The following is a 16789-nucleotide window of genomic DNA, read 5'->3' as shown; positions in this document are numbered from 1 at the left end:
TAATCACAATGACTAAAATATATTGAAAAATCAATGAAGTATAATTTCCAGAGACTCAAAGTTTACCTGACATGACAGTAATGCAGGACACCGTGCCGCTCTAAAATAGAATCAATAGCATTAATCAAATAATTCACTCATACATTTATGAGTGAATCTATGCAGCATTTTAATTATGATTATGTCTACTGAACCTTGTAAAACAATGAGTCGAAGTAAACACAAAGTAACATTGAATAAAAAATTATAATGAATAATGAGGAAACCGATTTAAAGTTATAATATTATTAGATCTGTATCAACATAAAGTAGGCTTACTTATTAAATACAGGCACTGTATAAAAGCGTTTAGTTGATCGTTTAACTCTCGGTTCGGTCAAGGTGCAAAAACCACTTCATAACAACTCCAGTTCCGCATTTAAAGGGTTAAACCGCGCATGTGACCCATTCTCTTCCTCAAGTCGAGGCCAAAAATACAATTTGTCAACAAATCCCCACGCTCGTGAGTTGACTAATTATGAAATAAGGTCACCTGGGATTCTGTTTCTGTACCTGGGGAACACCTTTCCCCTTCCCCTGTGCATTCAGCTCTAATAAACCGTTATTTTTTGCACACTACACCAAATAATAGGAGCGACTTGTAAGGCTGTGCAGCGGGCGGGGAGAAGGTGGGGGGCAGGGCAGACAGAGACACGTGCGGCCAATAGGAGGGGCCATGCGGCTGAGGTGTTTGAGAAGGTGATGTCGTAAAGCGGATAGTGTGTCGTAAACCAGGTGCAGGGGAGGGAGGTGGAGTGGAAAACGAAGGGAGGGGTACGGATGGGGGGGAGGTGGGGTGGGGGGGTGCGAGAGAGGAGGTGACTCTCCGCCTGCATTTCAGACCAGACCGAAAGGATCATGGCGGATGGCCTCAGGTGTAAGCGCAGAAAACAGGCAAACCCGAGGAGGAATAGCGGTAAGTGAAAAGTCATAAAAAGCTCGGAAAATCGATCGGATGGAACCGATGACGTGATTCTGTATTTCAGAAACTCCGTCGACCGACTTTTGGACTATTTGGCACAATGTTTAAGGACTTCTTAACGCTGAAAGTAGTGGGCATATCCCAATGCGGTGTACCGTTATACCTGGCTCTCGTCTCTCCCTCCGCCTAGCGGTGCTGGCTGCGCCGGACCGTTAGGATGTGGGGAGCGTCCGCTTCTTCTTTACACACTTTTTTTCCTTCCCTTTTCGTCTGCCACCTACACTGTGCGCCCATTGCTGGTCGCAACACACGCATATGCTGGTTGTATAGTTTGCAGATCAGCGTGCTGTGGTACTTTTGTTCAATTCTTTTGAACAGAATGTGCGAAGAGCTAGTTCTGCTAACTTCAAATCCGGACCACTCTGATCACCCAGTGAAATGCAAAATACCAGCTCAACTTTAGGGAGTATCTAAACTTGTTTATTTTCGTACCGGGGGGATAAATACACAAACGGATCAGGTATTGGTGTGCTTTGGTTGGCTGGCCGCTGCCCTGATGAAGGCAGTGGGACTGGACGCTTGTTTTATTTTGTCGGGCTGGTGGGTCCACTTTCACTTCAGTCGCAGGACCACCCCTCCCTGCTTAACAGCAACGCCACATGTTTACTTGCTGGTAAGTCTAGATAGCCATTTACTATGTTGTTTCCTTGTCTGACTTGTACCAGTAATTCATCGTTGTGGTTTATTTGGAATTACTCATGGTTGTGTAGTATTGCGGAAGGGGATTTACACCTGTGTAGTTGCAATTGTGGGCAGTGCGAACATTACGGTGAAGAAATGAGCTGTAGCCCTGCTCAAGGCTATATAAGGAATGCTTTTTAGAGACCGCTTCGTGAGATTAGAATACACGATAAATATGCTTGCTGACAATTCTTCTTATTTAATTATTATTTTTTACCAACTATAATAACAGAGCACATATTTTTAAAAAGCAGTCTTGACTGTATTGCCTGTAATAATATAACTTAATATTATAATTTTTTAGATGTATCTTTAAACACCACCTGTTTTGAAACGGTCTCCCTCATTGGGTGTATTCTTTACCTGTATTATGCCCACTTTCACGGGTGCAGCCAATAAAAAATATCCGTAGACGCTGAAGAGCACCTTTTTTCCTGCTGACGCCACAACGGTGACAGAGTGAAGCTGCGCGCTGTGTGCCGCCCAGCGTCCATACAGGAGCCATCATTATGTTTACCTGAACGCGAATAACGGGGCTGACAAATGGCCTATAAATAACACCTGCGGCTTTCTTAAGGCGCCGGTGACCATTACGGAACATCTGTTTGTTTCATAAGGCAAAGAGACCTCACTAGAAGCCAAGAAAACGACTCCAAAATCGCCGCAGCAAATGTCAACTTGTGCAGGTAGAGAAAATATATGATTTTTGTTGTAGTTCGCCCGTGCATTAAGCACCAGCGTCAGCGGATGCTTGTTTCCTTTCCTTCTCGCGGGATTTATTGGATCAACACGTATTTCCAGCAATAGTTCATGGTTGATTTCGGCGTTTGTGTTCCCTTTATCTACGCTTCTCGAATTAGTGGTACCGAAGCTCCCTGCACTCGAACGGAGCTGCCGCCCCATATATCACTAATAACAGTGGCTATAATAGGGCTCTGACGACGAAGCAGCGCGTATGGTTGTTTGTTGGGTTGCCCTGTCTGCTTGTTATAACGTTAACGTCAGGGCTCCATGCACAATAACACACTTGCGTTGACCGTGTTTTACTAATCCCATCACCATTTGCTGAGCGCCGTGAGATCAGAATGGCGGTCAGTAGGTGCCATTACTGCAGTGATGGCAGGATGGCTGCTTTTTCAGGGTAGAGACGACCAGGTATGCAAGGTGATGCAACACCTTTAAAGGTGTATTAAACGATATCGTGGTCATATCGAGTAAACTGAACGCTCATTAAGATCCTTTGCCGTGTGCTTTCCACTTATAAATAGGTTTTAATGTGGGTATAAAATGTGAAAAGCTGCGCATCGTTCTGTGCGCACAATAAAATATGAAAGGTGCTGTGTGATGATGCGCGTTCAATGCCGTGTGGGCTCAACGCTCTTTTCATTTCAAGGGAAGTTCATCTGCATTCCTTTTGTCTTGCTTGCCTTTTATTTTCCATCAGAGTAAGATGTTATTACATGGTTGTATCAACAATTTAATGATAATAACAAGCAAACGGATAATAACATAATATTTGTAATAATACTAATCATCCTTATCATCATAATCAATATTATGATTGGGTTACTTCTATGAATAACTGATATTTACATTTTGAATTTTTCCAAGTCATACCAAATAGCAACGTTTACGTTATTTATGATTGTTTATTGTATCTTTGCATCATTAGACATTCTAGACACTTGAGAAAGTGACTTGATTTCCAGTGGTTCCTGGGCCATGGTTCATTATGGGGGAGCGTCATTATGGGGGGGCGAAGCTATAGGCTAACAGCATTCATGTCATGGGTGTTATAGCTGGTATTTACATCAAGCGGTGGTGACAGCACTTTCCCTCTGATACAGTCCCAGACCATGGGAGGACCCAGTACGTCACAAGGATTTACCATCAGCCCACAACCGTCGGTTGAGCCGTCACAGCAGGGGCCCTGATAGAAGAACAACGTAGTTGTTGAACCAAGAAAAACAACGGTGTTGTGTCAATGTTGTTGTCTTTGATGTTAAATTTAGATTTGGGTTCAGGATGAACTAAATGGTCTCTGGATCTAAGCGGTCCCCTTGTTGGTCTGGTCTGTCCCACCCTGGTGACTGGAGACCACAGGCTGCACCGGTAAACACACTGCCTGTGTCACGACTTTGGCATCCTTCTTTAAAGCGCACACATGCGCACATGTGTGTTGTTGTTTTTGTGTGTGTGTGTGTGTGTGTGTGTGTGTGTTTGTGCGTGTGAGCGTGCATTCCTCCCCAGCGCATGCTCTCATGCTCTCTGGTGCTGTAATCTAACACTGCAATTTAGGGACTAGAGGAATGTGGCCTGGTCTTAACATACCCCGACAGGATAAACACAGCAGCCCGCTCACGTCTTGGCCTTTTTTATCCACACCAGACCTAGGCCAGACCAGATCCGGGCCTGACCTGGGCCAGACCAGGTCAGGGCCAGCCAGTGGTTTCCGAAGTGGGCCTGGGTTTTAAGTTTGAGTTCCAGAACTAACAACATTTTGCAGAGGTTAGACAACATTCCAAAGTGTTTTTATTTTACTTTTTATGTCGAAAGAAATTGATTTATAGATATTTCCAACCGGACCTTGTAAATATGTATGCAGTATTGAATGTGACCGGGGTTCAGGGGATCGTTCTGATTGATTGCTTTGTTGGTTTGCATTGGTTCTGAAGAGCAGAAGGGAGCACTGATAAACAAAAGATGTGTGCACTGATTAACCCCTTACTTTCTCTTAACCCTAAGTGCTCGAGGCATTGTGGCTGTTTGTCTGTGTGTGTGTGTGTGTGCTTGTGTAATGCGCACATTTATGCGCCCATGCCGTTTCCCCTTTTCACACACAGGGCCAGGGAATGACAAAGCACTCTGCAGGATGTCTTTAGCACATCTTTAGCATAAGCCCCTCCCCTCACCTTATATAGCACAGTGGGGGGAGGGGAGATCAGACTCTCGGGTGTGCTCTCTGTGACTAATTGGGTCGTTCATGTGTGTTTTGTGTGTGTCCGAAAGGCAGGGAAGGAGGGAGGGAGAGGGAGACAGAGTAGGAGGGAGAGAGGGAGGGAGGAAGAGAGAGAGAGGGAGCGAGAGCGGGTGATGCTGTGTACATTGAAAGCATGAGGGTCGGACAAGGCTCTTCTCCTTGTGGGTTTTTGCATAACAGCTCCGGCCCCAGATTTCTTGTGGGATCTCCGGCCCCACGTGTGGCCCTTGTGTTCCTCTCCAAACGTAAGAGGTATGGCCCCCAGGAGCTTCCATGAAGCCGCTGACTTAACACGGCCCCCAAACAGATCTTCTCCTTAATCTACACAGAGGACAACTGTAATCGTTGGGGCTCATTTGGGGTGTTTTGAGATTTGCTCGAAAGTCCTATTCACGTAGTTTACACATGGTTCTGTATCATCATCAATCATATCACTGAACATTAGCATTGTTGTATGTGGATGCACCGTGCGGCGGTGGTATTGTAGGATAGAATATCATGGCCACGTGAAGCCTGAGCCTATTTCAGCATTGCATAATGATGTTTGTAAGCAAGCGTGTGCTGGGTGCACTAAATGAGGAGGAGACAAATCATTGCAGATCGCATTGTTGATGATAAGAAGAATTCATAATTTGTCATTTATCATTCATAACTTCCTCGCACACAAGTTCAAATTCCAGCTCCCTTGATCGGGTTGTTGGCTGCCTGCAGACTTCCATTCAGAGTACACACTGTCCAGTCCACCTCACATTTCCCACCATGCACTGCCAGGGCGAGTGAATAAAAAATTATAATGAATAATGAGGAAACCGATTTAAAGTTATAATATTATTAGATCTGTATCAACATAAAGTAGGCTTACTTATTAGTGTAGACAAAGTGTGTCTATTACCGATTGGGAGTAAATTGTAAATTATTTCTCAATTTACTTGACATATATACCTAATACATACATAAATACTTTCAATACAAATCATAAATATAATACAACAAGCATGAATGTTATTCGGGAATATTAGCATTATGGGTCCTGTACTGAGACACAAGGCTGCATTGTGTACACCTGTTCTCCAACTAGACTTTTGGAGTGGTTCAGTACATTTTGTGCATTCATTTAATTACAGTGACTGATGGGGAGGCATCGTTATTTTGAAATTGGGAAAACGATACCGAATATAAATAAGGGTAACAGCTAACAATCATAATCCAACCGGAATTGAATGCATAGCCTCGTACAAACCACGGCGAACCGATTGTTTGAGTGCCTCTGAAGCGTAATCCCGATTAAAAAGAGCAAAGAAACAGCAGAGAAAAGGGCTGAGAGCTTGCATGTCACCCATGTCCAGAGAACGCCCTTCTCTGTGTACCTGAAATAACAGGCCTTTCTGCCGCTGCCTCTCATCCCTTCTTCCACCCGGCCTCTGTGGGCCCAGGCCAAGAGGGCTCTTCTAAATATTCACTTGTGTCGCTTACGGAGCCCAAGTTTTGAATGACAGCTCACAGAGAAAGGAGCCAGTTACCTTAGCTACTTAAAAGGCCAGCCTACCACTTAACATTGTATCATTGTGTGTGTTTGTGTGTGTAAGTGCATGTGTGTGTCCGTGTGTGTGTGTGCGCAAAGCCCTGTGTGTTTGGAAAAAAAAGAAAGCGTCTCATTCAAAGATTTGTCTTTGAATGGATCAATGTGTGTGCGTGTGCACACGCACCTGTCCGGGTGCCTGTTTTGGTATGCGTGTGCGTGTGTGTGTGTGTGTGTGTGTGTGTGTGTGTGTGTGTGTGTGTGTGTGTGTGTGTGTGTGTGTCTCTGTGCTGCATGAGCTTGTGCCACAGGCTTTAAGAGACCGCTCTTTGGCTCCTGAGTCCTGACACAACAAACGGTCGGAAAAACATGACCAACACTCTTCTTTCTCTTGTTGCAGGGTAGACAACATGGAGGTATAAGTGTGTAACATTAAATATCCGCCCTTTCCAATCAAGTGACAATGAGCATTTCCATCACTAGGTATACTGGTGCAATGGCATCCCCTGATGGATTAAATAATGAATGAGCTATACCTGTGTTTACCTCGCAATGGTGCGCTCGTTGTTGTTGTTGCCCTCGCTATTATTTTGGTCCTGTAGGCTAGCTAGGAGCACAGGAATTGCTTTTGGGGAAACTTCATGTGGATCTGAGCCCGGTTAGTGGCTTGCTCCAGGCTCTGTGTTGGCGACCCACTGTGACAGCACTTTGCATGTGTCGGAGCTGCTGCCTCACAGCCTTTAACTCCAATGTATTTGAATCTAACATACACTCTACATTAGACTTCCACAAAGTGAAAGATAAAAGCAATGAGGCAGCCGCGTCACCACATGCAAAATGCTGTCTCAGTGTGTTTTACTACATTTACTAGTAGGTGTGGAGGACTTGACTGACCTGTGACTGTTACTGCTACTTAGCATATGTTAAGTTCTACATTCACATGGAAGTGGTAGGCCTGTACTTTTTACTTTACACACATTCTTTTGCATTTGTGTCACATGAGGTAGTATTTAAAGTAGCAGGTAAGATGTGAGAGGATAGAGTGAGCGAGCAAAAGAGAGAAATACAGGACCCTGCAGAAGTCCTGGTTCCTGTGGGAGAATGTGAGGCGTAATACTTATTTTATAATATATATATAAATATATTTTGTAATTTTGTAAATATTAACACCTATCTATCCATCTATCTATCTATCTATCTATCTATCTATCTATCTATCTATCTATCTATCTATCTATCTATCTATCTATTTATCTATTTTCGGATTTTTGATTTTGGAAACCCAATATATTTTTCACATTCTCGATAGCAAGGTACTGTGCTGGCCAAACCAAATTGTGATATTTATTCATGGCCAGAGCAGCTAGCTCTCCACAACAAGATACACCGTAGGAGCAGTTATGGATTGGAACCAAATAGAGATTGGTTCAGAGTAACTACTCCTGGTCTCCTATCTCCTTTTGCCACCATACTTATCTCTTTCCATCTCTCTGTCTCTCTCTCTCCCTCTCTCTCTCGCTCTCTCTCTCTATCTCTCTGTTGCTATCTCGCTTCTTCTTCTTCTTCAAAACATGGACAGGTTAAGAACAATTTGATGTATGGCATAGATGGAGATTTGAGGGTGGAGGGTTTAATATTAAGGGCAGTGAGTGTTTAGACACAGACACCCTCCAAGCTAAGACTGGTTATGTTAGGGTTAGACTGCATGGGCAAGAAGAAGCTGTGATAGGCCTATTTCTGGAGATTTAATATCACCGCCGCACATGCAAGTGTCTTCGTATTCCCCTTTAAGGGGGCTGATTTCTCTGATGCAAGCTTTCCAATTCAGTCGGAGGAAAATGCAGTCACCAATGACACCTTATAAATCATGCAAGCAAGCACACGCCTGAGTAAGATAGAGTGAGAGAGAGAGAGATTCAATCAAGGCGGGGGTTTGTGTGCGTCTTTTATTGAATTACAGGTGATGCCAACTAATTGGATCCTCCAGGGGTTGTGTGTAAGTGTGTAGGCCTATATGTGGGTTTGTCGTCCTGCCCGTGTCTGCTAATGACTGCGTATTCTCCTGGGAAACAGTGCTGTATGGTTGAAAATGTTAGAATAAGTGCTATGTCGGTTTCTCCTTTTTTTTGTTTTACTTACTGGGATGTTATGTAATTTATCTGGAAGTTTGGTGCCTGGCAGTTTCTTGGTTGCTCCACACACGTTGCGTTACATGCGGGCTACATAATCATGACGTAAACATAGTGATGTGAATCCAATGATCGTTAAGCAACCGTTTACATCGACCAACAGATTGATACAAACACTGACCTGACTACAAAATGGCTTTTAGCACTATTTAGGTAATGACCCCTGAAGCAGTACTGATGAAAATGGTCAACCTGTGGTCATGCTAGAGGTGGTAAAAATATTTGATACCTAGTTTTATCGGTCTCAATTCATATATCCCCACTATCCATAGAATACATTACGTTTTTTGTAACAGATAGAAATGACAGAGTACATGTTTGCCACGGATATACAATGGAAATGTACATTCGGGCGTTAACCAGGGTAGGCAGTTGCCAAAAAGCACTGTTTGATAATTGGACTGAAGAATTTGCCGGAGAAGAAATCGTGGAAAGAACCTGCAATTTATTATCCTTCCACTTTCTCAGTGTCATAAGGTGAACATGACCAGGTGTCCACCATCTAACGTGGGAAGTATACTAGTTTATATACAAACAAAAAGCAATAACCTCATATGAGCTCCACTTTTAATGTTTTCTCTTCAAAAGGTGGATGTATTAGCCGCAAGCAAGTTGTGTCTCCATGAGAATATTAGCTAGGGAACATAGACAAGCTAGCCTGCTGTACAACATCAGAAATGTAACTGAGTAGGATACACACAAAACAATCTGTCCTCAAGCAACAATTATATTACCATCCCTCCAATTGAAGGCTAGGGCTGAGTCATAAGCATCAACGTTTAAATAAAAACATCCAGGACAGAGTTGTACTACAGCCTATGGCTGTATCTAGTTAGCTACATTGCTGGGGCTAACAGAGGCGCCCCACTTGATTTGTTCATTGATTTTATTTTACCATGTGTTACTCTAGCTTTGAATTCTAATGAACACACTGAAGATGATCAGTTGAGAGGAACCATGATCTAGAAAAAAGTGCGAATAAGCTACGAGTTGCTTTGGGCTGTCTTCCCTTATCCACTTTGGCTGAGTCTAGATGATCAAAGCCCCCCCCCTGTTGACTTGAGAGACTTTGCGACGTGTCTGTAGCGTGACTGCTGATGTTGTGTCAGCCTCCCTCGGCTGTCAAGAAATGTGGGGCACAACACAAAAAATCGAACGCCGGTGTCTGCCCTGTTGCTCAGTCTCAGTGCTTTTTTGCACCACAGCGTTGTGCACCGTGTTTTTCGCTGTGCTGCGCTGTATCTCTGATGTTATGGTACTGTGCCACAACGAGCCAACTGGGAAGTTTGGCTCCCTCTGCCTTCATATGAGGGCCACGTTATTCGGCTGCTAGAGCGAAGCCATTGGTGTGTGGGCGTTATGTGTGTTATGCGTGTAAAGCGTCTTTATGTGATTAGTTGCCATTTTTTTTTTAAATCGTTTATTGGTTTTAGTAATCAAGCATTGGACAAATAGCGTGCGTTGTTGCGCTTGCAGAGCCAGAATGTAATCAACGATGTGTTCTGCTGTTGGATCTACGAAGAAGGCTTGTTTCTGGTTTTGTCTTTCTTAGAAGTAATCAAATTTGTGACGCAAGAGCATAGAACCACATTTTGGTTCCGAAACTGAAAGAAAATGAGATCTGAGGTTTTTCACAACTTTAATTCACCAGTAGCTAGAGTTCTACCTATTAGATCATAGAGTTTTTGTTCAGAAAAAAATGAAACTTTATGATTGAATATGTAGAACTCTCCGGAGAACAACACAAGGATGTCATATGTGCCTGGATGTACTTTGAATATTAGGAATGGGGAAGGGAAACATGGACGTGATGGGGAGGCTGGGTTAGCTCAGAGGGAGTGGATGAGGTTTTACCCCTCTGCAGAAGTCACTGCACGGGTTAGGGAAGGGGAACATTTGGTAATTTGATGTAGGTTTCCGTTTATTTTAGAGGATCGTAATGTAAAGCTTGATGTATTCAATTATCTAATAACTCCTTTGGCCTGATGCCTTGGATGGTTTGATAGAATGGAATTAATGGTTCTTCAGCATCACTTGTGTTGCTCCGTCCATCAATCTTTCCCACTCACTTATGTAAGGTCAGAGACTGACACCGTATTGGGGGGGACGACACCTGACAGAAATCCAGTCCATCAAAGTGTCACACCATACTCCTCCTAACCTTAACCGTAAACGCAATTAGCATCATCCATCTTCATAGCCCCAACTCCTGATTCCATGTGTTCTCCATGCACATATGTAATTGAAGACAGGTCTAGTTGTAGCTGTGGGGCCACAGTGCTGCCTGTTGCACCGCGGTACAGCCCGTCTCCCAAGAAGTGAAGGTTTAACCCGTAGGCTGTAGTCCTGCGGTTTCCTCAGGGTACTGTGCAAGAAGGAAAACATTTCTACCTAAATGTGTCTCCTGCAAACGGGAGGTCTCCTGCACCGTGTGTGTCTGGGTGTTCTCATCATTCCTCTCATCAGATTTCCACGTACTTTGCATTTTTACAAACCAAGCAATACTAATTTGGAAAAGAAACCAACTCTGGTTAGGACGATCGGCAAAAAAAAGTTATACACATGGGAAATTCATTATTCCAATTGGGGAGCTGCCTTTGGAATTGTATTTATAGGAAACACGCCTTTCATTTAATGCCTGCCACAAACTGCTTTCTCTCTCTCTCCTCTTCTGCCATTTCCTCTAAAACATATCCACCTACCTTACCCTTCGTCTTCAGAAGGTTCAGTATGAAGTCAAAGCAAAGCTGAACTAAGCTTGTTCTGCTAGCCAGCAGGCCCATAGCGTAGCGGTCTCCACCCTTAATCCAGCTCAGTAGACATCAACCGATCGGCTAAACAACTTTTGTTATGCAGATTAAAAAAAAGATGGTTCTTGAAAGTCTAGCTTTTTCCACTTTTTTTTTTCCTCTTTCCAAATTCTTTTGTGTTCAGATTACCGGTGGGGAAAAATTTAGTTAATGCAATGTCTGTGAAAAAATGGTCTATAGATGATACAGATGAGGCAGATACCGGCCTAGTATATTCAACTTGTCCATCACATGGACATCACATATGAAAATTTATCCTCAGAGAAAGAAATAGCTGGGTCCATGTCCAAATGCTCTTTAAACTACGCTCTTTAAACTTTCAAGGACCATGTTCAAGGTCCGTTCCCTTGAATATTGAAGAACAGAATATTGAACAGTCAGGCCAATTGATGCCCGTAAAACCATTCCCTGTTCAAACAGAAGGGTCTGGAACTGTCCTTTTTTTTACCTTTTCCGTGAGAATTGGATTATCTAACAACTCGTCTCGACAACAACTTGTTGTTTTTTTGTCTGCAGCACGCTTCAATACACTTCACGAGTTGGAACAGCTCCTGGAGTGTTCTAGCCCTTCATGCCAACAAGCTGGTTCACCCAGTGGGCCACGCTCTGTCTGTCTGCATCAAACAGACACATTGTGTGTAACAAAAAGTCCTTGAATGTTTGCTTAGCAGGACTCATCAATGTTGTCCCTGCCTCTGGTCCATCAGCCGTCCCCCTGATGGACAGATGCTCCCAGACGCCCTCCTCTCATAAACATTGTTAGAAAGGTCCACATTGTTGGGACCTGTGTTCCATTCCCCTCCCACCCCCAAAGGGGTACCCGTAGTCTGGGTAAAGGTGTGCACATATCAGTCCTGCAAGTGGCCACAGACACAAGCAATGCACACAAGCCGGACCTGTTTATTCGAAACAATAGACATAGCAAAGGCCGAAACCCAAAACCGTACGCATACCCACAGAGACGTTCAAAGAACTCACAGGACATCCTGCACATGTTGCCGTGAATACCGAAAGAAAGAACCTGATACATGTGCACGCACATAAAAAAAAAGTACATGCGCACGCACACACACACACACACACACACACACACACACACACACACACGTCAGGACACAGGACACTATGCAAATGCACTGCACAAACATACAATTGCACATATTTAACCTGGCACACAGACATAAATGTATTCATACAAACAAAACTAAACCACATGCATTGACACACATAGAAACAATCACAAACATATGCACTCACAGACGCACACACACCTACACACCGCCAGTGCCTTTACATCTGGGAGGAGAGCTTTGAACACTGGCGGGTTTAGGATTATATTTATTGTCCTCACTGCCTGCCCTGAATGGAGAGAAAATCAAAAAGCCTTTGATTGCTTTTTGATGTTTTCCCTAATCACACCTGTGCACAAAAACTAGGTTAGAATCTCATTACGCTATCATCCGTGCAGGGTTTTTTGCGTGCTGTACGCAAGGATGCTTGCCTTTGACCTGCTTCTAGCCTGCCACCGGTGGGTCGGGCGAGGCTAAAAGCACATAAAGAACACGGCATGGCTTTGAAATCACCCACGTAGACCTGTGCCCCCCCACCCACACACACACACACACACACACACACACACACACACACACACACAAACACACGTCTCACCTCTCCTATTATTGCTGCAAACCAACGCTTTACTTTATGCTAACAGGCAGGGTCTTCCAAGACCGCTGCGTTCAAAGGGGGCCTGGCTCCATGCCCCAAATCCTGCGGGGTTCCTTTTAACGAGGGCTCTGATGCCCTGCCCACCAAACCAGGACGGTCGGCGCAGTCTAATGTCTTAACGGCTCCCGGCATATGGCGAGCGTTGCCTTGCTCTTTGTTCTCTCGCCGGTACCCGGGCCGCTCCGAGTCTCCCAACAGGACCCCTTCATCCATCCCTCCACCCCCGTTGTCGTGGCCCCGCTCCCGGGTCCAGCATGGCCTGTTGCGGTCTCCCTCCAGACAGCACAGGGCTGGGCTGGGCGTGCCAGTGTCGGGCCAGCATTTTGCCCACCGCCGCGCCCAGCGTGGCTGCAGCAGCCGTGGCTAATGCCTGTCCTCATGCACTGTTGACATGCGGTAGATTGGTGCTTTGGCAAGGGACGCTCCCCCCTGGGCCAGAAGCACGCTGATGTGATTGAATAATAGGATGTCAGTGCATGGGCCGCGCAGAGCGGTGTGCTGCATACAGAGTCACAGAGCGGAACTAAGAGAGGCTCCTCTGCCGCTGCGTCTTAGTCAGTGTTTGTGTTGTGATGATACATAGGCTGGCTACAGTTGCTCTTATCACCAAATGTAAAGTGCAAACCCTTTTTTTTTAGAATGAGTTGTTGTTGAGTTGAGCCGTGAAATAATCTTGATACAATCGGCATCCTCTCCAATACAGGCGAGTAAGCACGATTAGGCCTTAGACTAGACTACATTAGACTAGATGCCAGAGTTGGAATGTCGGCTAACAAATTCTGTTGCAAAGACTCATTCATGAAACCTTTAAAACAATGCTAGATCAATGGAAATACGCGCTGTGACACTGATGCCAATGATCCCTTTTTTGATGGAGGAAAGCAAATTATTTTGTAGCTTATTTCTTGCTGAGTCTCCAAGTAGAGCAGTAGTGTTTGTGTGTGATGTGAATACCAAGCAGGTGAGAAGAGGAGAACACTGTTGGGAACATGGCTGTTTGTGTGTGTGCCAGAGCGTACCAGCACAGCAACACCTGGGGTGGGATATCTGAAGCATACAGATCATTATAGATAAAGCGAGAATCCTCTTTTTTATGTGTATATATATATATATAGTGGCAATTTTCAGTGGCAATTTCTCTAAGACTGCAAGGGAAGCTCGGCTTCCCCTAAAATTTCAAAAATTAAATGGTCAAATATATATATATATATATACATTTCATACACTTATACACACAATTCCTTGTTTAAGTTCAACAGAATTCCCACATTTCCTTATTTGAGTTTAATATAGTTTTGGTAGCTGGCCATCACTTTGATTCAGGGAGCCTGAGGTCTGAACATCAACTCCTGTATTCAGATCAGGACTTGCAGGGTGACAGGGGAAAGCTGTGTGATTTCATGGTGTTCCTAAAAGACATGGAGTTGGACAGTGCTATTCCTTTACAAACTGTTCTCATTAGTGGCAACAATTGGAGCTACATCTGCAGGTGTAGAAAGGAGCTTCTTCTGTTTAAAGTGGCTCAAGTAATACACCCGTAACACAATGGGCCAAGGATGTTTAAACAGCCTAGCTCTGCTGGCCATTGTGAGGACACTGGTCAAGTCACTGGAAAAGACAGTTAGTTGGTATGACAGGGTCACAGAGCATTTCCTTGAAAAGGAATAGAGAGCAGAATTGACATAAATAAATTGACCACTTTTTTGTAGACCGAAAATTAGCTTCCCCTCTTTGAAAGACCAGTAGTCGCCACATTACAAAATGAAGAAAGATTATTAACGTTTTGACAGAGATTGAAGGAAAGAAAAGGAAAATCCATGGTAAACGCCGCATTGTATCGGCACCATAGAAATATGGCAGCAGGGTGATGCCTGGAAGCATATCATCCGTCTCGAGTTTGACATCAAGGCACAATATTCAAGGATAATGGCTCCTTATTCATGGCCTGATCACTCTGCTGCAGGCTAGGGCCGGGCGAGGTGGCTGACTCGGTTTCGTCTCGGTCACATTGCAGCGGAGGACATATCGACTGATTCAAAACGGGGACAGGTACAGCTCAAGAGATGATGAAATGGACGACGCAAGAACACAATAGACATTTGTTTCAGAACGCCGCCCAGCTGCTGTCATTCTCTTGTTCAGGCTTAAGGCCGCCCCTTCCGCCCGCTTATTGTTATTGGATGAAATAAGCCCCGTTGTTGTGTAAAGCTTCCGATGGTACGATCCCCTCCAGAAATGTCTCGGTACTGACCTACCGGGCCTGTCTAAAGCAAGATGCTGGAGTGAGGCAAAACAGTGAGGCAAAACAGGCACGTGGACTGAGCACAGAGGCAGATTCACTCAATGCACAATGGTTGCTATACTTAGCAACAACAAGAGCACACGTGGTATCAAAGATCTGAGTGAATCAAACCTGAGCTGTTCAACACGTTTGCACTGGAGCCTTGATCCGTGTGTGTTATTTTACACAACGAGGGTACAATACAGAGAAAGAGAGGTGACAATCACAACCACGCCTAGAGAAAGCTGGGTTTTTAGTCTCTCAGCCCCCTTTTGTTCCAACGGGATTGGGTCTTCCTCTGCTTCTGTGTCACGCGGTTGATTTTGAACTGGAATTGGTAATAAGGCCGTAACAGTGTGGCTAGCTTGCAGGTCCTTTCTTGTGGTGTTTAGTGCTGCTCTGGCACAGGGAGGTAAGCGCTTGATCTTTCCGGTGGAATGAGGTCAGTGTGGCAGGTGCAGCGAACAAATGCTCCAATCACCTGAGGAGGGCACTGCGTGGCGCTGGGCCTGGGTTGTCACGGCAACCCCAATCCCGGTGATAATGTGGTGCGAGGTGTTGTACAGGTGCTGCTCGGTCACGTGCGCGTGTTTGTGTGTGGTTATCGCGAGCCTTCGTTGAAGTCTGGCCGATGGTGACGATGCGTCTTGTGTGGTTGAAAGCGCATTCAGCAGCGGTAGCCAACCATGGCCGAGTCAGAACCACCTGACGCAAAACAAAAACACGGCCTCAGAGTTGAAAGGTCAAGACGTCAAATGCCATGTCAGCAGTGAGCATTTCAGAATTATCTCAAGCGAACGGCACATGCTTACTCAGATCCAAACCAGTTGTTTCTCGTTTCACAGACCATGTGCTCACCCCTAGCACCCAGCCGCCCCCCCCTCCCACCAACACAGTGGCCTTTTCTGCATGCTTGGTTGCTCCTCGTGCTCAGCCAATAGGCACAACAGCACCGCCGGCAACCTTTACAGCCCTGTTAGCATGTGCCTGCCTCTCCGCTCCACTGCACTCTGTGCTACTGCACAGCCTCCTGGTCTCGCTCTGCCGCTCAGCTGTTCTGCTGTCTGCTGTTTGGATGTAGCTTTTCCAAGACATGCTAGCATTATGCTAGCAGGATGCTAACCTACCTACTGCAGTCTTGCAGTAGGCACAGCCACACACACACACACACACACACACACACACACACACACACACACACACACACACACACTTAGCAGCTTTGTCTCGAGGCTAGAGCGGGTCTAAATCATCTTTGACATCTAGGTCTCGTTTCAGGGCTCTGACTAAGCCTTTATGGGCTGACCTTTTCTCACCCAATTTGTGGCGGCAGATTTCATCTTCACTGTAACAGTTTTTTATTGGGCGTGTTGAGAAGGCTGTACGTTACTTTGGTGAGTTACATTAGGGCAATGGACTGACGGCTCTATCATTCCTGGGCTTAAAGGATGTGTGTGTGCGTGCATGCGTGCGTGCATGTGTGTGTGTGTGCATGCATATGTGTGCACTACTTTGCTCGGGAATATATAATATATCAAACAATCTGAGTCGGTGAGTCAGCATGTTGTCAGCAGACATAA

The 16789-nt window shown here is 45.0% G+C and overlaps 1 protein-coding gene across 3 annotated transcripts in view; it reads left to right on the top strand.

Annotated features, from left to right (window-relative positions):
• Positions 1 to 802: 802 nt before the first annotated feature.
• The window catches only part of LOC311360537 (zinc finger E-box-binding homeobox 1-like), a 44260-nt gene continuing 28273 nt past the window's right edge, over positions 803 to 16789 (top strand). For 2 of the 3 annotated variants that reach the window (XM_084480623.1, XM_084480622.1), the window contains exon 1: positions 803 to 955. In XM_084480623.1, the coding sequence (XP_084336749.1) occupies positions 898 to 955 (58 nt within the window). In that variant the 5' untranslated portion in view covers positions 803 to 897. Of the gene's footprint in view, positions 956 to 1355; positions 1635 to 16789 lie in introns of those variants that run through there. The other variant, XM_084480624.1, reaches the window with a different exon arrangement.

Source organism: Micromesistius poutassou (assembly GCF_964030765.1).
Source record: "Micromesistius poutassou genome assembly, chromosome: 16".
NCBI classification, from domain to species: Eukaryota; Metazoa; Chordata; class Actinopteri; order Gadiformes; family Gadidae; genus Micromesistius; species Micromesistius poutassou.
Note: the sequence above shows the minus strand (reverse complement) of the source record. Positions and strands in the feature narration are given on the sequence as shown.